The sequence below is a fragment of the Ictalurus furcatus genome, chromosome 28 (assembly GCF_023375685.1).
Source record: "Ictalurus furcatus strain D&B chromosome 28, Billie_1.0, whole genome shotgun sequence".
Classification (NCBI taxonomy): domain Eukaryota; kingdom Metazoa; phylum Chordata; class Actinopteri; order Siluriformes; family Ictaluridae; genus Ictalurus; species Ictalurus furcatus.
The window spans coordinates 19,705,297-19,727,796 of record NC_071282.1 but is presented as its reverse complement, the minus strand read 5'-3'; the positions used below and the strand labels follow the sequence as shown (position 1 = coordinate 19,727,796).

General features: G+C 44.0%; 2 protein-coding genes and 2 long non-coding RNA genes across 7 annotated transcripts in view; 1 reads left to right on the top strand and 3 right to left on the bottom strand.

Annotated features, from left to right (window-relative positions):
- LOC128603638 (thiosulfate:glutathione sulfurtransferase) overlaps positions 1–2,473 on the bottom strand; it is a 5,935-nt gene extending 3,462 nt beyond the window's left edge. The window contains exon 1 of one of the 2 annotated variants that reach the window (XM_053618216.1): positions 912–2,473. In XM_053618216.1, the coding sequence (XP_053474191.1) occupies positions 912–1,074 (163 nt within the window). In that variant the 5' untranslated portion in view covers positions 1,075–2,473. The remainder of the gene's footprint in view (positions 1–911) is intronic. The other variant, XM_053618217.1, reaches the window with a different exon arrangement.
- Positions 2,474–2,609: 136 nt separating this feature from the next.
- LOC128603637 (zinc finger Y-chromosomal protein 1) lies at positions 2,610–13,398 on the top strand. 3 transcript variants are annotated; one of them, XM_053618211.1, is made up of 10 exons: positions 2,610–2,741; positions 3,475–3,513; positions 5,287–5,348; positions 5,736–5,834; positions 6,012–6,320; positions 6,636–6,785; positions 6,889–6,978; positions 7,159–7,281; positions 9,685–9,822; positions 9,939–13,398. In XM_053618211.1, the coding sequence occupies exons 4-10, from the start codon at positions 5,768–5,770 to the stop codon at positions 11,288–11,290; spliced, it is 2,229 nt and encodes a 742-aa protein (XP_053474186.1). In that variant the 5' UTR covers positions 2,610–2,741; positions 3,475–3,513; positions 5,287–5,348; positions 5,736–5,767; the 3' UTR covers positions 11,291–13,398. The 3 variants fall into 3 exon arrangements, with proteins under 3 accessions (XP_053474186.1, XP_053474189.1, XP_053474190.1); XM_053618214.1 differs by lacking the exon at positions 2,610–2,741 and adding an exon at positions 3,070–3,200; XM_053618215.1 differs by lacking the exons at positions 2,610–2,741; positions 3,475–3,513 and adding an exon at positions 3,818–4,537.
- A 1,638-nt stretch (positions 13,399–15,036) lies between these two features.
- LOC128603393 (uncharacterized) lies at positions 15,037–15,912 on the bottom strand. Its single transcript, XR_008385009.1, has 4 exons — positions 15,843–15,912; positions 15,724–15,756; positions 15,590–15,619; positions 15,037–15,270 (listed from the first exon to the last, which is right to left on the bottom strand). It is a non-coding gene; the product is annotated as an uncharacterized LOC128603393 (long non-coding RNA).
- A 1,642-nt stretch (positions 15,913–17,554) lies between these two features.
- Positions 17,555–22,500, bottom strand: part of LOC128603920 (uncharacterized) — a 6,488-nt gene continuing 1,542 nt past the window's right edge. The window contains exon 4 of the long non-coding RNA XR_008385103.1: positions 17,555–17,596. This is a non-coding gene — a long non-coding RNA (uncharacterized LOC128603920). The remainder of the gene's footprint in view (positions 17,597–22,500) is intronic.

Below are 22,500 nucleotides of genomic sequence, written 5' to 3'. Positions count from 1 at the left end.
TAATAATAATAATAATAATAATAATAATACTAGCCTAATACTACTACTACTACTACTACTACTACCACTACTACTACTACTAATAATAATACTACTACTAGCCTAATAATAATAATAATAATAATAATAATAATACTAGCCTAATACTACTACTACTACTACCACTACTACTACTACTACTAATACTAATAATACTACTACTAGCCTAATAATAATAATAATAATAATACTAGCCTAATACTACTACTACTACTACTAATAATAATAATACTAATACTACTACTACTAGCATAATAATAATAATTATAATAATAATACTAGCCTAATACTACTACCACTACTACTACTACTACTACTACTACTAATACTAATAATACTACTACTAGCCTAATAATAATAATAATAATAATAATAATACTAGCCTAATACTACTACTACTACTACTACTAATAATAATACTACTAACCTAATAATACTAATAATACTAATAACACTACTACTACTACTAATAATAATAATGATACTAATACTACTACTACTACTACTACTAACCTAATACTACTACTACTACTACTACTACTACTAATAATAATAATAATACTAACCTAATAATACTAATAATACTAATAACACTACTACTACTACTACTAATAATAATGATACTAATACTACTACTACTACTACTACTAACCTAATACTACTACTACTACTACTACTACTAATAATAATAATAATACTACTAACCTAATAATACTAATAATACTAATAATACTAATAACACTACTACTACTACTAATAATAATAATGATACTAATACTACTACTACTACTACTACTAACCTAATACTACTACTACTACTACTACTACTACTACTACTACTAATAATAATAATAATAATAAGGTTTTTGTACCCGAATCGACCTCCTCTTGATAAAGACTGTGGGGTTTTTGTTTACATTTAGTGTTTGTGAGTCCATCAGAACAGAACTGCTCTTCTGTCTTCACCAGAGTCTTCCCAAGTCCCAGCAGCACCACACACACCACCACACACACCACAGCTGCACGGAGGAACATCTTCCTCTTCACCTTCTTCTCCACTTTAAACTTTTATCTTCTTAAAACACTTCCGAGGTCCTGTGTACAGTAAACATGCGCTTTCTCTCCCCCTTTCTAATAAGTGGTTGCCGGAGTGGGCGGAGATTTGGTGGAATTACACAATTATTGCACAATAAAGCACAAATAGACACGTTAACGCTTTTATTATTTAAGAATCTATCACAGTTTGGTAATAAACAGAACCTCAAACTAGTTATGATTGGGTAGATTTGGATAGATGAGTGTAGCTGGAACCCTGAACTGGATTTAACACACGAAGGAAGTTTAAAGCTCGCAGTCACGCACACAGCCACTAGGTGGAGACAGTGAGGTGGGAAATTACGTCATGGCTGAAGCCGGAAGTGAGTTCCTAACAGGATTAATGAATGGGCTTTGGGTAAAGTGGAAAAGAATGTACATTGTCTTTTAGACCTGTTTCCCTATCTGTACTGTAAGCACTGTATATAAATATATAAATATGTTTAAAAAAATATACAAATAAATATAAAAAAAGTCATCCCCACCTTCACTCCTGAGTCAAGATTCAAGAAATTTACTGTCATATACATGCTTCCGTGTACAGTATAATGAACAGATAATTCAGTAGAAATAAAAGAATAAACAATAACAAATAAAATAATGACAATGTTTAACCACTGAGCAAGATGTAGTGCAAAATACAGTAATGATACAGAGTAAAGAGGAAATATATAACTATTATTCAGAAAGTCAATCAGAGACATGCAAATAACACACACACACACACACACACACACTAATATAGATACACACTATTATTGCAGAAAGAAAGGAAGAAGAACATGCACAGCTGAGTGAATGATGCTGAATGTCTCTCACTTTAATTCATCTCTTTAGGGCTGGGTGCACGGGGAGAACATACTAACTCCCCACACACACACATACACATACACACACACACACACACACACACACACAGGGCCACAGTGTGAATCGAGCCCCCGAGACTGGAGGTGGGAGGCGAACGTGCTAACCACTAAGCCACCGTGCGCCTAATAAATAATAATAGTTAAAAATAAGACACCCTGCTAGTTAGAGAGGATTCGCCCCATGCTAAATGTTATCCAGGTGATGGAGCAGGTGATGGAGCAGGTGATGCAGCAGGTGATGCAGCAGGTGATTGGCTGGAGCTGTAATAAAACACCTGTCAATCACATCAGTGTAAAAAGGTTCACAAGTGAATATAACGTTTTCAAATAAATAACAACAAAAACACCTTTAAAGGGTAAAATGAATGTGGGAATTCCGTACTGACGCCGTGTGACGTCACACATCAGCATTGTAAAGTGTTTCGGTTGTAATAACGACGCAGTAATTACGCTTTAACGGGGCGCGTACGGTTTCCAGTGGGGTGTGTGTGTGTGTGTGTGTGTATTGGGGGGGTGGGGTGGTGATGAACTGCGGGGCTCGGTGCTCGTGCGGAGCTGCGGCGGGGCTTTTGGCTGCGCGAGCTCTCTCTGCGTTTCCGCTCGGCCCCTCCCTCTCTCCCTCCGTGTCTCCGCGCGCGCCTCCCTGCTCGAGTCTCGGGGAACCGCGGCGGCCTGCAGGAAAAAAAAATCTACAGACTACAACAAAGACGGAGGCCGCAGTCTGCTCACCTATAAACGGTAAGAACGAGATTTCCCCGGTTTTATTTTCCTGCACGCGAGACATTCTCGGCGCTTACGTCTTGCGCGCACGTGAAATGCAATCGCGTGCATTTGTGCCTCTTAAAAAAAAAATTGTAATTTTTTTTTTGTGAAAATTGTAGATTTGCTCGCGGATGAGTCAGGCGCGCGCGCGGGCCGCGGGTCGGGTCGGTGCGCGCGCGCAGGCCGCAGTGAGGCCTTTCTTTCCTTAATCGCGGGAGGGTGACGGGCTTCACGGGCCGCGCGTGCGGAAACCCCCCCCGCAGTAAAAAAAACAAAAAAACAAAAAACCCCAAACAAACAAAAAAAAACAACAACTCAAAAACCGCGCTGTGTTTTTGCGGGAGGGTGCAGGGGGTGTCGTTGTCGATGCACGAGAGCACCTTCGACCTGAACGTCTCACTTTACTGCGGATTCAAAATGGCGCACGCGGAAAAGGTTTGGGTTTTTTTTTGTTCTCGGAGACTGATGCACAGCGCGCGCGCCATGTTCGGTTTCAGGTCATTTCGGGGCCGGTTACACAGGAGAGCGCGCGCTCATCCAACGCTGCCGGGAAACATGCAAATATTCATGTTCCAGTTGCTGAGCAGCTGTGCATCCGTGCACTGTTCATGTGACATGTTATTATCATGTGACTGTGGATGTGATGGATGGAGGAACTTTAAGCTACACGCTGCGGTGTGTTTGTAATTGTTTCCATGTTTTTGTTCAGGTTCAGAGTAAAGGAACAGAGGAGGATCTCCTGCATGAGGTAGAGTAACCATCACCATACCTACACAGCTGCACCACTTATTATTATTATTATCATTGCAATATTCAGGAATCACATTATCCCTGTCTCTTCTAATAAACTTGGATAAATTCTGTCTTTAAACGAACTCCTCTGAATCACGGCGTATATTCCAGTCGTGAAGCGTAGTGTGTAAGAATTAAACCGAGAGGGCGAGGGCTGTCGTCTGGGTGGTGGGGGTCTGATGGGGGTCTGATGGGGAGCGTTTCCCCGACACTCCGTATCTGACCTATTGGTCATTAATCACTATATTATCAGCTATGTTTCCGATCACTCCCTCCATGTCACCGCTCGGCCCCTCCCTGCTCCTCACTGGTAGGCGTGTCTGTAATGTTACCATGGTTACGGCATCCGGCATTCTGGACATTCTAGAACTCTTGACTGACAAGCATGGATGTCTGGGACATTCTAGAACCCAGTGGATGATTCCAGAAATCGGAGCGTTTGATCCTGTTAAAGCAGACCTTTAACCTTTAACCTTTAAGCACGAACTTCACTGCTTTTTGAATCTGAAGCGCATGATCCAGTCAGGACCGGCTTGCTATTTTTAAAAATTCCCACAGGTTTTCTGTAGATTTGGGCCAAGATGCGTCATGTGACGTCATCACAACGTGCATTTACCAACAAACATCACTGCGGAAGAGCGCGCAAGACAGTTTCCTGCACCTGTGATTTTGCCAATTCACGTCGTTTCCCTTAAAAAAGCACAAGAAACGAACTCTGCACGTTGCATCGCAAAATTAGGAGAAAGCCGCCGCAAAACCGAGCATTTTGTGGCTGAAACGATCACAAAAAAATCTGTGAAATCCTGTATGTACTGATCATCGTAGCCTAGCTAGCACTGGTGATTGAACGTTAGCTAACAAGCTAAAAGGTTAGCTGAATGGAACACACAGACGGCTTCACAGGCTCACAGCGTACAGCGACTTCAGATCTTTACGAGCTAAACATCAGCAAGAAGAAAACTGAACGGAGAAGTGGATGAGTATTATATAATTCTACATTTTCTTTATCTATTCTTTCTTATTGTTTCTTTAGGTTTATTAGCAAACTGCCACAGAAACAGTAATCACCCTTCATTAAAAAACATTTTAAAGTTTCCCGATGTGTGTGTATGTGTATATACTGTGTGTATATAACAAGAATTATGACCCAAAAATGCCTGTAACGTTTAATATTTTACAGTTTTAAAGATGCGTACAATAGAAATTCAGCATTTCTGTCCCTGATGTCTCAGAAAAATGAATCCTTTATCACAATATCAATATTATATATCTTCACATCGCCCAGTCCTGATTAATATTATTATTTATGCGTGCATTTGAATATTAATTTTGTTAAATAATGAAAATCCTCGGCAGTGAGATGTTGCTCGGTCGCTCTCGTTAGTACTGATAAAAATAAATAAATAAATAAATAAAGACCTGAACAGTTTTACTGTGAAGTTGATTTTCTCGTTGTAACACCGCTGACTCTGCTGATCTGCTCATGACCACGCCCATCACCAGGGTGTGTGTGTGTGTGTGTGTGTGTGTGTGTGTGTGTTAGAGCAGCATAAACACTGGCATGGTGAAAATAAACCTGTCTTTAAACCTGCCTAACGCTTTTAGGGCACATTTAAGAGCCTGGCCAGTAGTGTTGAAGGGGCGGGGCTTAAACTGAATATCCTGAGCTGTAAAGATTATCTGTAAAACTTCAGTTAAATATTCTCTCTCTTTCTGTGTGTGTGTGTAGTGAGTGTGTCCTGCATGGATAGCGGTGTGTTATTGGGACGCCCATGTGCTGAAGAACGACAGGTTTTTACATTTTTTTACGATTTCCTGTTGTGTTTATTCTCTCCATATCTCACCTGTTTTTCCGTGTATTTTGTCACTCTGTATATTTATTTTTTCTTTCTGTCTTTCATTTATTTAGTCTTTTTTACTCTCAGTCTAGTTTGATTGTTTTTATTTGTTAGTAACTGACCGCTGTGTTGGCGCTTTCTCCTGTCACACTCGTGTATTCAGCACACACACACACACACACACACACACACACAACAGCATCCCGTTCCTCTACATCCTTGTGTTCTGATTGTTTGTAAACTCGACCCATGCTCCTGCAGGACTCCGTGGTGTTTCTACATCATTTATGTATTTTGTGACTCAAAGCCGGTCTCTGATTGGCCGGTTTTGTTGTTGTAGTTTTGTAGGGAGGCCAATGAGGATTAAGGACGATGGATGATACTGTGACGAGACTCGCTCTCCGTTCCCAAGAGCCGAAGATCATCTTGCACGGCTCCGGTTAGTGACAGTAACGTCACCATCACATTTCGATTATTATTATTTTTCTTCTGATGATGATGATGTCATAATGACCGTGACATCAGCCGACCAACCAGCAGCTTTGTTTTGGCTCGTACTCACATTACACACACTCGTTATTATACCACTGTCTCTGTTTTCTTCCCCTTCACTCAGATGATGGAGGGATGTGCGGGGAGGAGTACGTGGTGGAGCTGCAGGAGACGGTCCTGCTCTCGGACGGAGAGAACGACGGAGAGAACGACGGTGTGGCCGTGCGGAGTTTCTCCTCCGACGAGCTCGTCATCCAGGACGCTGTGGAGGATGTGGTCGCCGAGGACGATGAGGGCGTCGCCGTGGAGACGTGTGTGATGTCACTGGAGGGTGAGGAAGACGAGGAGGATGGAGTGACGGTGGCGGAGGAAGAGCTGGTGGAGGAGAGAGAGAACGAGCTGCACTCCTCTGGAGATTACCTCATGATCTCCTGTGAGATATTCATCCCTTTATTCGTTCATCTGTTCACTTGTTCACTCCCTCACACCTTCTTATTTATTTCCTTACTCAATCCTTTGTTTATTCTCTCCTTCAGTAAACTCGGTGATTTGTTCATCTTTTTTCACTTGTTTATCTATCCATTCATTCTGTTCATTATTTATTTATTTGTTTGTTTGTTTGTTTGTTTAATTTCTAATTTATTTATTCATCCATTCACACTTTCACTCATTTATTCACCTAGTGGTTCTGAATCTGCTGATATGTCTGACCCCTCTCTCTCTCTCTCTCTCTCTCTCTCTCTCTCAGTGGATGAGGATGGGAAGATGGTGTCTGCTGACGGAGAGGAAGTGACGGTGGAAGGCGCGTTGGATGATCAGGAAGTGGAGAAAGACGAGGACGGACAGGAAGTCATTAAAGTTTACATCTTTAAAGCTGACTCTGGGGATGACGAGCTCGGTGTGTGTGTGTGTGTGAGAGAGAAATGAAACACCTAGTTACTTTTTGTCTAATAGTAATCTATGATAACCGTATATGGTAACGTGTGTGTGTGTGTGTGTAGGTGAAGGGGACTCGGACTCGGTGTGTAAGCCCCTGAGGGAGAAGATGCTCTACATGTCGGTGAGCGACGGCCATCACACTCACACTGACGGTCAGTCACTCAGCAACACACAACACACACCACACACACAGTGAAGACGTTTTGTTGGGTGTAACGAAACAGTCCAGTTCCCCTTTCTGTAGTGTGTTTACCCAGAGTTATTCATCAAGTAAAGTTCCTCATTCTGGGGTTTCTCACACTGTGTGTGTGTGTGTGTGTGTGTGTGTGTAGGAGGCTCTAAGCTCTCTGATGAGGTGTACATGGAGGTGGTGGTTGGGGGCGAGGAGCCGGTGTGCAACGACCGACCATACGAGAGCAAAGACTTCATGCCTGTGAACTGGACGGCTGCTTATGGTTAGACACACACACACACACACACACACACACACACACACACACACACACACACTTTGTTCCACACACTGGAAGGCTGTTCCATAACTGTGCATGCCTCAGTATGTGTAGAGAAATCACCATTTACATCTACGAACTGATTCCGATGGGTCTAATAAGACCTGAACCAGGAGAGGACGTTCCCTTAATGCCAGCAACCTTCTCTAAGATCTTCGAGACGAAGGGAGATTTGATATCGGTCTCTAGCTGGACAGTGGAGAGGGGTCGAGGTCAGGTTTTTTAATCAGGAGTTTAATAACCGCTCATTTAAAGGATTTAGGTACACAGCCAGTGCTAAGGGAAGAATTGATTATTTCTAGAAGGGGTGTGATTACTTCTGAACTTTTTGAAGAAGCACGTAGGTAAGAGATCTAGTGTACAAGTTGATGATTTTGATGAAGAAATTCATGATTGTGAGCCTGTTTCTGTGGTGGTTTTATTCCTAGTTAACTGCTACAGTATTAAATAAGAATCTAGGATTATTTTTATCTTCAGTTAGGGTGGAGGGAGTGAGAGAGAGGGAGAGAGAGAGAGAGGGAGGGAGAGAGAGAGAGAGAGGGAGGGAGGGAGAGAGAGAGCGAGAGAGCGAGAGGGAGGGAGAGAGAGAGCGAGAGAGAGGGAGGGAGAGAGAGAGAGGGAGAGAGAGGGAGAGCGAGAGGGAGAGAGAGAGAGAGAGCGAGCGAGAGAGAGAGGGAGGGAGGGAGAGAGAGAGAGAGAGCGAGAGCGAGCGAGAGAGAGGGAGGGAGAGAGAGAGAGGGAGAGAGAGGGAGAGCGAGAGGGAGAGAGAGAGAGAGAGCGAGAGAGAGGGAGGGAGAGGGAGAGAGAGAGAGGGAGGGAGAGGGAGAGAGAGAGAGGGAGGGAGAGAGAGAGAGAGAGAGAGAGAGCGAGCGAGAGAGAGAGAGAGAGAGCGAGAGGGAGGGAGGGAGGGAGAGAGAGAGAGAGAGAGAGAGACGTCTAGCAGCAATCAGAGATTGTCTATAGATCAGGACTTTCTCCTTCCAAGATGTTTGAAATATTACCAGTTTGGTTCGACAGCAGTTATTTATTTTTTTATTATTATTTTTTCCAAAATATTTTTATTGAAAAAGAAAACATACTTCCTGTCACATAGCAACAATACCGTTCTCATTTTTCGTTATACTTACATACACACACACACATACACACACACATACACACACATACACACACATACATGTATACAGACAGACATAGTGTAGAAGAGACAAACAAAATCAAAGAGTACCATCAATACTATCCGAATTTCCTCACCTGCAAACAGATAATCCCACTCAACCCTGTCACATGCTTTTTCAGCATCTAAAGAAATCACAATCTCGGGAAGCTCAGCCGAATGCTCTGAATAAAGGATGTTAAATGATCAGTATATAGAGAGGTTTATTTCTTGAAGGGGTGTGATTACTTCTGAAATTTTTGAAATTCAGGCCGCTGCAGCAGCGGTTGTACCGGTGTCCGCGCCCTCTGGAACTCCCACTATCCTAACGTTATTGCGCCGTGACCTCGACTCCAAGTCCTCACACACACAGGTCAGGGGCGCAGTGAGAGACTCGACAGCAGTCTTCATGTGGGCGATGGCGTCGGTGCCACCGGAGAGCGCGTGCTCCGTTTCCCCAACAGTACCTTTCAGTGTTGACGTGGTAGCATCGCTAGCGACTCTATCACTAGCCGGCTGTGCCTTCACGGCCTGCAGGCCGAGCTCGATAGTAGACAGCGCACCCCCGAGAGTCTCCTGGAGCTCCTTTTTAAAAATATCGGCGATGTCCTCCCCCGGTGAAGCCAGCAGCTCGAGCCTGAGGGCGGCGAAGTCAGAGTCACCGCGCGGCGAGGCGGATCCAGGGGAAGGAGGCGATTCGCTCACGGCGCGCACACCAGGCCTCGCTTGTGTCTGAATAGTTCTACGGGCTTTCCAGTTTTTTCCAGACATTTTAACGTAATACAAAATGAAACGCGCAAACAGAGAAACGGAGTGGAACGAGTCAAAATATACTGTATGGCCGAAAAGAGCAAGTTTAATCGAAATCAGCCTCCAACTTCACGTCCTGCTCCATCAGCAGCTCAGCAGCGCCCCCGCTTCAACAGCATTTATCTCCTAATTGTCAAGTGGTCTGTTTTAAGGTGTGTGTGCGTGTGTGTGTGAGAGAGAGCGTGTGTGTGTGTACCGGAGTGCTAGCATTTTCTCATTAATTATCATTCTTTTAAGTGGAGTTACCTTCTCTATCATGTAGCGGAACGTTGAGTCTAAGCATTCAGTCGTCTGATCAAGTTCTTTGGGATCAGACTGTGATCCACTTTATATATTGTGCTCATTGTGTGTGTGTGTGTGTGTGTGTGTGTGTGTGTTAGATGACTCGGAGTGCTGTGAGAACAGGAACGGTGCGGCGAGTGCGGTTCTGCACATTGACGAGTCTGAAATGCCACACACACTCAAACAACAACACGGCAAAACACACAGACGGGCTGAGCACAGGCAGGTGCAGACAGGTAACACAACACACACACACACACATACAACACACACATTATACACACTGTACTCATTGTATACACACACACACACACACACACACTCTCATGTCTCTCTCTCTGTGTCTCTGTAGCGATTATCATCGGGCCGTACGGTCAGCCCCTCACAGTTTACCCCTGCGTCCTGTGTGGGAAGAAGTTTAAATCTCGGGGTTTCCTGAAGCGTCACACTCGGAACCACCACCAGGACGTCCTGAGCCGTAAGAAGTACCAGTGCACCGACTGCGACTTCACCACCAACAAGAAGTCCAGCTTCCACAGTCACATGGAGGAGCACACACAGCACACACAGCACACACACACACTCGGCACCAAGGCTCAGTTTGAGTCCGACACTCTGAAAGATTTCCACCAGCAGGCGCCGGTCTTCTCCAATCGCCTCCAACCGCAGCAGAAAACAAAGATGGCCGCCGTTCCTGCTAAGAAGACACACAAGTGCAAGTTCTGCGAGTATGAGACGGCGGAGCAGGGCCTGTTAAACCGCCACCTGCTGGCCGTGCACAGTAAAAACTTCCCTCACGTGTGTGTCGAGTGTGGAAAGAGCTTCAGGCATCCGTCCGAGCTACGCAAGCACACGCGCACGCACACGGGCGAGAAGCCATACTCCTGCACGCACTGCAGCTACAAATCTGCCGATTCGTCCAACCTGAAGACGCACATGAAGACCAAACACAGCCGCGAGGACGAGGATGAGGAGACGGCAGCGGTTTCGGAGCCGCACACGGAGCAGCTCACGGAAACCGTCGCAGAGACCACGCAGGACCACGACCCTGATCACGATCACGACGAAGACGACGACAACGATGAGGCTCGAGGTCACCGGTGCGACCTGTGTGATCATCGCAGCTCCAATTCCAGCGATCTGAAGCGTCACGTCATCTCCGTCCACACGAAAGACTATCCTCACAAGTGCGACGTCTGCGGTAAGGGGTTCCATCGACCCTCGGAGCTCAAAAAGCACGCCGTGTCCCACAGGGCCAAGCGGCCGCACCAGTGTCGCCACTGCAGCTTTAAGACTGCCGATCCGTTTGTGCTGAGTCGACACATTTTATCCGTTCACACTAAAGAACCGCAGCAACAGGAAACGCAACAAAATGCAATCGAACAACAACCGGCGCCTTCGTTACAGACGCAGGAGCGAAGCCCACCCAAGAAGACCATCGGGGCGGCGCAGCTCGCTCTGGGCGGAGCTCCCATCATTAAAAAGGTGATAGGTGCCAAGGGACCAAGGGAACGACGTGTGTATCAGTGTCAGTACTGTGACTACAGCACCGGCGACGCCTCGGGATTCAAACGCCACGTCATTTCCATCCACACCAAGGATTATCCACATCGCTGCCAGTTCTGCTCCAAGGGCTTCCGGAGACCGTCGGAGAAAAACCAACACATCATGCGCCATCACAAAGACATGATACCGAGTGAGTGATTCAGTGAGTCAGAGAGTGAGTGATTCAGTGAGTCAGAGAGTGAGTGATTCAGTGAGTCAGAGAGTGAGTGATTCAGTGAGTCAGAGAGTGAGTGATTCAGTGAGTGAATGAGCACTTCCCCCTTCATCACAGACTTCCTCTTCCTCACTCCGCCTCTATGATCACATGAGCACACAGCAACATTGACTCATTAGTGACATCACCCAGTCACATGACTTCCACGGATAAGAGGGAGGCCTTTCATCTTTTTGTTTGTGTGTGTGTGAGTGTGTGCCATTTTAGAATCACAGTTTACAATATTATCACCATGTCGATTCACACCACAGTCACCTCGTATGTGAACAGAATTATGGGATGTCCGAGCCAGGTCACTTCCTTCCAGATATTTTAAAGTGTCCAAGATAATATAGTGCAAGTTAAATAATGTGTTCTACAGATGTGTTCTCACGCCCATCAAGAAAACGTCATCGGGGATAGTTCAGTCCTCAACAGCAGGCTCTGATTTCTTCTGGAAAAAAATTATTATTATTATTATTTAGATGTTTTTATCTTAATCAGTTTTCAGACTGAACGTGAATTAAACAGTTCACTTTAACATGAAAAATAGTGCTAATTTGATGAACTTTAACCCTGCAAATTTACTGTAAAAAAAGAAAAAACAAGCTGCCGTCGTCTCTTTTATCTTAAAAAACTAACAGAAGAGCAACTAATGAATTGTTTTTATTTTATTTTAATTGTAAACACCATTGTACAGGACAGAGGATGAGAAAAATATAATATAAGGTAAAGTATTCATTTAAATTAGACTCTGATATGTGACAGTGTTTAAATCTCAGCCGCTGAGACAGAGCACTGTACCACACGTGATTTATACACACGTGATTTATACACACGTGATTTATACACACGTGGAGGAACAAATGATATTCGTTTCACAGCTGAATCATTTACACACTTACCCAGACACTGAGCTGAAACTTTGTGTGTTAGCAGTGAAACGCGCATACACACGCACACGCGCACACACACACACACACACACGTGCGCGTGTTAGCCATAACCTCACAACACTAGTGAGACACCACAGTTAGAATTAGCATTATCCTCAACACACAGTATGCATTTAGAAACCACTTTATCATGATGAGATGGGGTGTGTGTGTGTGTGCGTGTGCGTGCAATGTCTCACTTCCCTGTGCCATTTACATTTGTACCCCATGTTTCAGCTGGACTTCGTTACCATGGTGATGGTACCAGCAGGCTGGTTTTTTATGGAGGAACGCTAGTCATGTGACTTATATTATGTTAACAGCTGGGCTTCATTCACTTAGTATGGTCATGTTGGTGCAGTTAGTACGTGTGTGTGTGTGAGGGAGAAAGTGGACGCATTACACACTAGCACACTCTTCATTAGGTTTGAAGATGTTTGGGACTCATTGGTGTGTGTGTGTGTGTGTGTGTGTGTGTGAATATGCCCTTATATGGTCATAATGTTTGAAATGCACTCTCTCTCTTTGACAAACACACCCACACACACACACACACACCCACACACACACACACACACACAGTGGCACTTTGAAGAGCGTATGTTGTACACAGACTTTATGAAAACAGTGGTTTCATTCTGACGTAAATCCACCGACCAATCACAGGACGGCTCCTACGTAATCCATCGCTTCTTGTATGTGATTGGACGAATGGTGTGTGATGCGTTCTGGCTGTGACATCACGTCATCGATAAAGCACTGAGTTTCACTTCGATCAACACCCATCGGTCAGTACGGGGGTGTCGGTCACTTCCTGGTCTGGTTTAGCCCCGCCCCATCCCCCCACCCCCTCTGTGGTCATTTTTATAGTGAGATTATTTATTTGTCGAGCGTGGAGACGGTGTTGTATAGTTTAGCGTAACTGATTCAGAGCGACTGTAACTTATTGTTTTTGTACACAGATCTGTAAAGAGAGAATGAAGATGTAAACACTCCTTAAAGAAAAACCTGAATCTGAACTTTGTGTTGTCCTGAGTGTAATGTTCGACATATTTGTTAAAAAAATGAATAAAAAAAAAGAGTTAAAAAGGAAATAAAAGGCAAAGTATTTTCCTGCATTGTTCTGTCTCTTTATTAAAGTGAAAGATTTATTTTACTTTAAATATGGTTTTTTTTTTTCCCCTCACAGCTACATTTGCAAGTTTCCTGGACTTGAATTTGTGCTGCGTTCACATGCTCCTCACGCCAAAGTGCACCGTGAAAGCGAGCTAGTTAGCTAGCTTGAGCGAATTTATTACTTTACATTTACCTACGCTGTAAAAGGGAACATTACGCAAGTCGTCATTTTGAGCTCAATCGTCTAATCTTTTTTTTTTTTTTTGTGGTGATTATGAAAGAAACGATTGTATAAACGTCAGCACGTCCCTGCTGGAAAAATCCATTAGAGCTTGGTAATGGTTCCCAATGGAGGCTGATGTGTTTCTGATGGTTTCTAATGGTAGCTTAATAGACTAATGCTCTCCTATAAAAAACCTTAAAAAAACCTTGGCTTCTGATGGTATTTGATAGTAACTAGAATAAAACCTCAACTAAGGAATATATTATTGTAATCCTATATTATTCCTGTTATATATGATTTTAAAACAGTCTACTTCATTAAAAGGGATTTTTCTGTGTGCCATTTTTATTGTTTATTTAATAAAAGAGGTCATGGTTGGAGAGAAAAGTTCACACTGAGACTCGAAACGAACGGAGAACCACCAATAACGACGTGCCATCTTATCTGGTTTTTATTTGAGATGATTAATACACCTGACTTCATACAGCAGCTTCTTGTGTTCTGTGCTTCGATTTTTTTTTTTTGCCTAATTCAACAGAACCCAGTGTAAGAAATCGATGGAAATGATATTGATGATATTGATGATATTGATTGTTATAATGCAGAGAGAACAGACTGAAAACGTTACAGAAACCGCACGTCAGACCTCTGTATACTTAATACAGCGATGAGTCTGTGAGGGATGCACAAACTTCTAAGCTCTCGTACACTCTGTGGGAGGCGTGACGTGTGAGGGCTCCAGTCCTGCAGGTGGCGCTGTTAAAATTTCATAACATTTTTCACAACTACAGGAAGATGATTCCTGCTCGTCAAAGTCATCCATCTTGGAATGATTCATCTTGGACACGCCTTGTTTCTAATGACCAATCACAGGCTTGGGTGTGTAGCGTGTTCACCAGCGGCGCTCACAGAATCCACGAGACAGTCGTTTGTTCCACAATTACATGAAATATTTTAGCTGAATGTCGTCTCCGCATCTCAACGACACCACAACGACCTTATTCTTCATGATCATCAGCCCCTTTCAGCCGAGAGTGAGTATAAAATCTCATTTAAACCCGTCAGTGTTGTATCACAGCGCCCCCTGCTGGTGATGGTGACGTCGGTATGATGTTCATTATGGTAAGAAAACAATCCTTTTGGCCTTGTGATTTGTGTGACCTGCAAACCTTTAGTCTGATGTTAGCATTAACTCTGTGCGAGTGTGTGATCTCTTCTGGAAATGAACACACACAGGTTTATACTGCGCTCTTAATACTGTACTTTATTTGGAGTTTTCTCTCAGTGTATTTGCATATCCAGGAGCTCCAACACCACTCTGTTAATACTCATTATTACTCACAACCCAAGTGTGCAGAAAATGTGCAATATACAATATATATATATATATATATATATATAATCACAATATGCTTTATAGAGGTTTATAAAGTGATATTAAATATTTTTTTTATCCATTTCATAATGTAGTAGTATAATACAATTATAATCCATGTCACATGATCACAGAGTCGTATAAAGGGTTAGTCCTCAGTTCCAGTATGTGGTGTAGTGTAGGGTTAGGGCTAATAGTGTGTGATTTGGAACACAGCCGTGGATTTAGGAAGAATGAATTTCCCCTGGTTTCTCCAGTCTGGATCAGTGGAGCCCTCTGTTGGTGAAAACACACACACACACACACACACACACACACACACACACACACACACACACACACACACAGGCCCCAGACTCAGATCTATATTAAATCAGTGATAAGGTGTGTGTGTGTGAGGATAAATTTCTGTATTAACATGGTTAAAATATCAGATATCTTTACCCTAAAACCATAACAATGAGTTAATCAGTAAAGATGACAGATTGGATCCATTTAATAGAGTTCTAGAATTCTAAAATATGGGCGGGGCTTAAGGTTAACTAATGAAATCCCAGCGTAGCCACAAAGGTCATTTCTATTTGGTGGGTCTTACCGCTGTTCAATTTGGATTAGATCAGATTAACTGTAAAAAAAAAAAAAAGGAGAGAAGACATTTTTTTTGTATTATTATTATTATTATTATTATTATTATTATTGTTATTATTGTTGTTGTTGTTGTGCTCATACCTGTTCGACAGACTCCACTGGCGATACCTTTTCCTGCACATGAAAATGAAAATAATTTAATATTAATCGAAATTATTTTGACATTATATAATAACACAAACAGTGTAAAAAATTCTTACCCACATCTGCAACTTTATTCAGCCAGTTCATCACTACAGGACAGAAAATATATGTCTGTCTCTCTCTCTCTCTCTCTCTCTCTTTCTCTCTCTCTGTGTGTGTGTGTGTGTGTGTGTGTGTGTGTGTGTGTGTATAGTTTATGACCCTTTTTAAATTTTCTGCATTTCTGTATAAATATGATCTAAAACATCATCAGATTTTTACACACAAGTCTAAAAGTAGATAAAGAGAACCCAGTTAAACACATGAGACAAAAATATTCTACTTGTTTATTTATTTATTGGGGAAACTGATCCAATATTACAGATCTGTGAGGGGCAAAAGTATGTGCACCTCTAGGATTAGCAGTTAATCTGAAGGTGAGATTAGATGATCAGGCGTGAGTGAGTGAGTGAGAGTCCTGTTTTATTTAAAGAACAGGGATCTATCAGAGTCTGATCTTCACAACGTGTGTTTGTGGAAGTGTATCATGGTACAAACAATGGTTCCTGATGTTGAAGCTCATCAGGCTGGAAACGGTCACAGAACCATCTCTAAACAGTTTGGACTCCAGCAATCCACAGTCAGACAGATTGTGTACAAATGGAGGAAATTCAGCACCATTATTACCCTCCCAGGAGTGGAGACCAACAAAGATCAGTCCAAGAGCAAGACGTGTAATAGTCCACGAGGTCACAGAGGAACCCAGAGGAACTTCTAAGCAGCTAAAGGCCTCTCTCACATTGTCTAATGTTAATGTTCATGAGTCCACCATCAGGAGAACGCTGAACAACAACGGTGTGCATGGCAGGGCTGCAAGGAGAAAGCCTCCGCTCTCCAAAAATAACATTGCTGTCCTTCTGCAGTTTGCTAAAGATCACGTGGACGAGCCAGAAGGATATTGGAAAAATGTTTTGTGGATGTATGAATAGACCAAACTAGAACTTTTGGTTTAAATGAGAAGCGTTATGTTTGGAGAAAGGAAAACGCTGCATTGCAGCATAAGAACCTTCTCCCATCTGTGAAACATGGTGGTGGTAGTGTCAGGGTTTGGACCTGTTTTGCTGTGTCTGGACCAGGACAACTCGCCATCACTGATGGAACAATGAATTCTGAATTATACCAGTGAATACTAAAGGAAAATATCAGGACGTGATCTGAATCTGAAGAGAAAGCGGGTCATGCAGCGAGACAACGATCCTAAACACATAAATCGTTCTACTAAAGAACGCTTAAAGAAGAATAAAGTGAATGTTCTGGAACGTCCAAGTCAGAGTCCTGACCTTAATCCAATAGAAATGTTGTGGAAGAACCTGAAGCAAGCAGTTCATGTGAGGAAACCCACCAACATCCCAGAGTTGAAGCTGTTCTGTACTGAGGAACGGGATAAAACTCCTCCGAGTCGATGTGCAGGACTGATCAACAGTTACCCCAAACGTTTATCTGCAGTTATTACTGCACAAGGGGCTCACACCACATACTGACAGCAAAGGTGCACATACTTTTATCCCTCACAGATATGTAATACTGGATCATTTTCATCAATAGATAAATGAGCAAGTACAATATTTTTAATATTCAGTGAAATAAAAGCAAAAAGGAAATAAAATCTGTCTTACGTTGAGTGGACACTGAGAAAGAAACAGAAAATCAGTCACTCATAAACAACATTATTATTATTATTATTATTATTATTATTATTATTATTGTTATGATTATTATTAATACTCACATCTCACATGTTCATTAACAATACTCTCCTCCGTTAGTTTTGCTGGAGAAAAAGTTGATTTATTAAACTCATTCTGTCATCAGTGTAAAAGGCAGTGATGAGAATTTTAGTCAAAACTGATAAACTTGTTTTGTTTGTCAATCTGTACATAATATTCATAATCCCACTGTATTGTGTGTGTGTGTGTGTGTGTGTGTGTGTGTGTGTGTGTGTGTGTGTGGTGTGTTCACTGTAAACAGTGTTTGTGTGTGTGTGTGTGTGGGGGGGGGTGTTCACTGTAAACAGTGTTTGTGTGTGTGTGTGTGGGGGGGGGTGTTCACTGTAAACAGTGTGTGTGACGTGTGTGTGTGTATGGGGGGGGGGGTGTTCACGGTAAACAGTGTGTGTGTGTGTGTGTGTGTGTGTGTGTGTGTGTGTGCACTGTAAACAGCAGTTTGTCTCAGGTGGTAAATGACAGTGTTGGGGATGACGCTGAGGTGTGTTCATTAACCCCATGTTACAGATGGTTTAGAGAGTGTAGAGAGTGCTGGAGAGGTTGGAGAGTGTAGAGAGTGTAGAGAGAGTAGAGAGTGTAGAGAGAGTAGAGAGAGTAGAGAGAGTAGAGAGTGCTGGAGAGTGTAGAGAGAGTAGAGAGTGTAGAGAGTGTAGAGAGAGTAGAGAGAGTAGAGAGAGTAGAGAGTGCTGGAGAGGTTGGAGAGTGTAGAGAGAGTAGAGAGAGTAGAGAGTGTAGAGAGAGTAGAGAGAGTAGAGAGTGTAGAGAGAGTAGAGAGTGTTGGAGAGTGTAGAGAGTGTAGAGAGTGTAGAGAGAGTAGAGAGTGTTGGAGAGTGTAGAGAGTGCTGGAGAGGTTGGAGAGTGTAGAGAGTGTAGAGAGAGTAGAGAGAGTAGAGAGAGTAGAGAGTGCTGGAGAGGTTGGAGAGTGTAGAGAGAGTAGAGAGTGTAGAGAGTGTAGAGAGAGTAGAGAGTGTAGAGAGTGCTGGAGAGGTTGGAGAGTGTAGAGAGAGTAGAGAGTGTAGAGAGAGTAGAGAGTGTAGAGAGAGTAGAGAGTGCTGGAGAGGTTGGAGAGTGTAGAGAGAGTAGAGAGTGTAGAGAGAGTAGAGAGTGCTGGAGAGGTTGGAGAGTGTAGAGAGAGTAGAGAGTGTTGGAGAGTGTAGAGAGAGTAGAGAGTGCTGGAGAGGTTGGAGAGTGTAGAGAGAGTAGAGAGTGTAGAGAGAGTAGAGAGTGCTGGAGAGGTTGGAGAGTGTAGAGAGAGTAGAGAGTGTTGGAGAGTGTAGAGAGAGTAGAGAGTGCTGGAGAGGTTGGAGAGTGTAGAGAGAGTAGAGAGTGCTGGAGAGTGTAGAGAGAGTAGAGAGTGCTGGAGAGGTTGGAGAGTGTAGAGAGAGTAGAGAGTGTAGAGAGAGTAGAGAGTGTAGAGAGAGTAGAGAGTGCTGGAGAGGTTGGAGAGTGTAGAGAGAGTAGAGAGTGTAGAGAGAGTAGAGAGTGCTGGAGAGGTTTGGAGAGTGTAGAGAGAGTAGAGAGTGTTGGAGAGTGTAGAGAGAGTAGAGAGTGCTGGAGAGGTTGGAGAGTGTAGAGAGAGTAGAGAGTGCTGGAGAGTGTAGAGAGAGTAGAGAGTGCTGGAGAGGTTGGAGAGTGTAGAGAGTGTAGAGAGAGTAGAGAGAGTAGAGAGTGTAGAGAGTGTAGAGAGTGTAGAGAGAGTAGAGAGTGTAGAGAGTGTAGAGAGTGCTGGAGAGGTTGGAGAGTGTAGAGAGAGTAGAGAGAGTAGAGAGAGTAGAGAGTGCTGGAGAGGTTGGAGAGTGTAGAGAGAGTAGAGAGAGTAGAGAGTGTAGAGAGTGTAGAGAGAGTAGAGAGTGTAGAGAGTGTAGAGAGTGCTGGAGAGGTTGGAGAGTGTAGAGAGAGTAGAGAGAGTAGAGAGAGTAGAGAGTGCTGGAGAGGTTGGAGAGTGTAGAGAGAGTAGAGAGAGTAGAGAGTGCTGGAGAGGTTGGAGAGTGTAGAGAGAGTAGAGAGAGTAGAGAGTGTAGAGAGAGTAGAGAGTGTAGAGAGTGTAGAGAGTGTAGAGAGTGCTGGAGAGGTTGGAGAGTGTAGAGAGAGTAGAGAGAGTAGAGAGAGTAGAGAGTGCTGGAGAGGTTGGAGAGTGTAGAGAGAGTAGAGAGAGTAGAGAGAGTAGAGAGTGCTGGAGAGGTTGGAGAGTGTAGAGAGAGTAGAGAGAGTAGAGAGAGTAGAGAGTGCTGGAGAGGTTGGAGAGTGTAGAGAGTGTAGAGAGTGTAGAGAGTGCTGGAGAGGTTGGAGAGTGTAGAGAGAGTAGAGAGAGTAGAGAGAGTAGAGAGTGCTGGAGAGGTTGGAGAGTGTAGAGAGAGTAGAGAGAGTAGAGAGAGTAGAGAGTGCTGGAGAGGTTGGAGAGTGTAGAGAGAGTAGAGAGAGTAGAGAGAGTAGAGAGAGTAGAGAGTGCTGGAGAGGTTGGAGAGTGTAGAGAGAGTAGAGAGAGTAGAGAGAGTAGAGAGTGCTGGAGAGGTTGGAGAGTGTAGAGAGAGTAGAGAGAGTAGAGAGAGTAGAGAGTGCTGGAGAGGTTGGAGAGTGTAGAGAGAGTAGAGAGAGTAGAGAGAGTAGAGAGTGCTGGAGAGGTTGGAGAGTGTAGAGAGAGTAGAGAGAGTAGAGAGAGTAGAGAGTGTAGAGAGAGTAGAGAGAGTAGAGAGTGTAGAGAGAGTAGAGAGTGTTGGAGAGTGTAGAGAGTGTAGAGAGTGTAGAGAGAGTAGAGAGTGTTGGAGAGTGTAGAGAGTGCTGGAGAGGTTGGAGAGTGTAGAGAGTGTAAGAGAGAGTAGAGAGAGTAGAGAGAGTAGAGAGTGCTGGAGAGGTTGGAGAGTGTAGAGAGAGTAGAGAGTGTAGAGAGTGTAGAGAGAGTGAGAGTGTAGAGAGTGCTGGAGAGGTTGGAGAGTGTAGAGAGAGTAGAGAGTGTAGAGAGAGTAGAGAGTGTAGAGAGAGTAGAGAGTGCTGGAGAGGTTGGAGAGTGTAGAGAGAGTAGAGAGAGTAGAGAGAGTAGAGAGTGCTGGAGAGGTTGGAGAGTGTAGAGAGAGTAGAGAGTGTTGGAGAGAGTAGAGAGAGTAGAGAGTGCTGGAGAGGTTGGAGAGTGTAGAGAGAGTAGAGAGAGTAGAGAGAGTAGAGAGTGCTGGAGAGGTTGGAGAGTGTAGAGAGAGTAGAGGTGTTGGAGAGTGTAGAGAGAGTAGAGAGTGCTGGAGAGGTTGGAGAGTGTAGAGAGAGTAGAGAGTGCTGGAGAGTGTAGAGAGAGTAGAGAGTGCTGGAGAGTTGGAGAGTGTAGAGAGAGTAGAGAGTGTAGAGAGAGTAGAGAGTGTAGAGAGAGTAGAGAGTGCTGGAGAGGTTGGAGAGTGTAGAGAGAGTAGAGAGTGTAGAGAGAGTAGAGAGTGCTGGAGAGGTTTGGAGAGTGTAGAGAGAGTAGAGAGTGTTGGAGAGTGTAGAGAGAGTAGAGAGTGCTGGAGAGGTTGGAGAGTGTAGAGAGAGTAGAGAGTGCTGGAGAGTGTAGAGAGAGTAGAGAGTGCTGGAGAGGTTGGAGAGTGTAGAGAGTGTAGAGAGAGTAGAGAGAGTAGAGAGTGTAGAGAGTGTAGAGAGTGTAGAGAGAGTAGAGAGTGTAGAGAGTGTAGAGAGTGCTGGAGAGGTTGGAGAGTGTAGAGAGAGTAGAGAGAGTAGAGAGAGTAGAGAGTGCTGGAGAGGTTGGAGAGTGTAGAGAGAGTAGAGAGAGTAGAGAGTGTAGAGAGTGTAGAGAGAGTAGAGAGTGTAGAGAGTGTAGAGAGTGCTGGAGAGGTTGGAGAGTGTAGAGAGAGTAGAGAGAGTAGAGAGAGTAGAGAGTGCTGGAGAGGTTGGAGAGTGTAGAGAGAGTAGAGAGAGTAGAGAGTGCTGGAGAGGTTGGAGAGGTGTAGAGAGAGTAGAGAGAGTAGAGAGTGTAGAGAGTAGAGAGTGTAGAGAGTGTAGAGAGTGTAGAGAGTGCTGGAAGAGGTTGGAGAAGTGTAGAGAGAGTAGAGAGAGTAGAGAGAGTAGAGAGTGCTGGAGAGGTTGCGAGAGTGTAGAGAGAGTAGAGAGAGTAGAGAGAGTAGAGAGTGCTGGAGAGGTTGGAGAGTGTAGAGAGAGTAGAGAGAGTAGAGAGAGTAGAGAGTGCTGGAGAGGTTGGAGAGTGTAGAGAGTGTAAGAGAGTGTAGTAGAGTGCTGGATGAGGTTGGAGAGTGTAGAGAGAGTAGAGAGAGTAGAGAGAGTAGAGAGTGCTGGAGAGGTTGGAGAGTGTAGAGAGAGTAGAGAGAGTAGAGAGAGTAGAGAGTGCTGGAGAGGTTGGAGAGTGTAGAGAGAGTAGAGAGAGTAGAGAGAGTAGAGAGAGTAGAGAGTGCTTGGAGAGGTTGGAGAGTGTAGAGAGAGTAGAGAGAGTAGAGAGAGTAGAGAGTGCTGGAGAGGTTGGAGAGTGTAGAGAGAGTAGAGAGAGTAGAGAGAGTAGAGAGTGCTGGAGAGGTTGGAGAGTGTAGAGAGAGTAGAGAGAGTAGAGAGTGCTGGAGAGGTTGGAGAGTGTAGAGAGTGTAGAGAGTGTAGAGAGTGCTGGAGAGGTTGGAGAGTGTAGAGAGTGTAGAGAGAGTAGAGAGTGCTGGAGAGGTTGGAGAGTGTAGAGAGAGTAGAGAGAGTAGAGAGAGTAGAGAGTGCTGGAGAGGTTGGAGAGTGTAGAGAGAGTAGAGAGAGTAGAGAGAGTAGAGAGAGTAGAGAGTGCTGGAGAGGTTGGAGAGTGTAGAGAGAGTAGAGAGAGTAGAGAGAGTAGAGAGTGCTGGAGAGGTTGGAGAGTGTAGAGAGAGTAGAGAGAGTAGAGAGAGTAGAGAGTGCTGGAGAGGTTGGAGAGTGTAGAGAGAGTAGAGAGAGTAGAGAGAGTAGAGAGTGCTGGAGAGGTTGGAGAGTGTAGAGAGAGTAG

Excerpts from the sequence above, each read along its gene's own strand:
- LOC128603637 (XM_053618211.1), top strand. The coding sequence starts at position 5,768 with ATGGATGATACTGTGACGAGACTCGCTCTCCGTTCCCAAGAGCCGAAG. Across the intron at positions 5,835-6,011 it reads GATCATCTTGCACGGCTCCG|ATGATGGAGGGATGTGCGGG; the intron begins GTTAGTGACAGT and ends CCCTTCACTCAG. Across the intron at positions 9,823-9,938 it reads GCACAGGCAGGTGCAGACAG|CGATTATCATCGGGCCGTAC; the intron begins GTAACACAACAC and ends GTGTCTCTGTAG.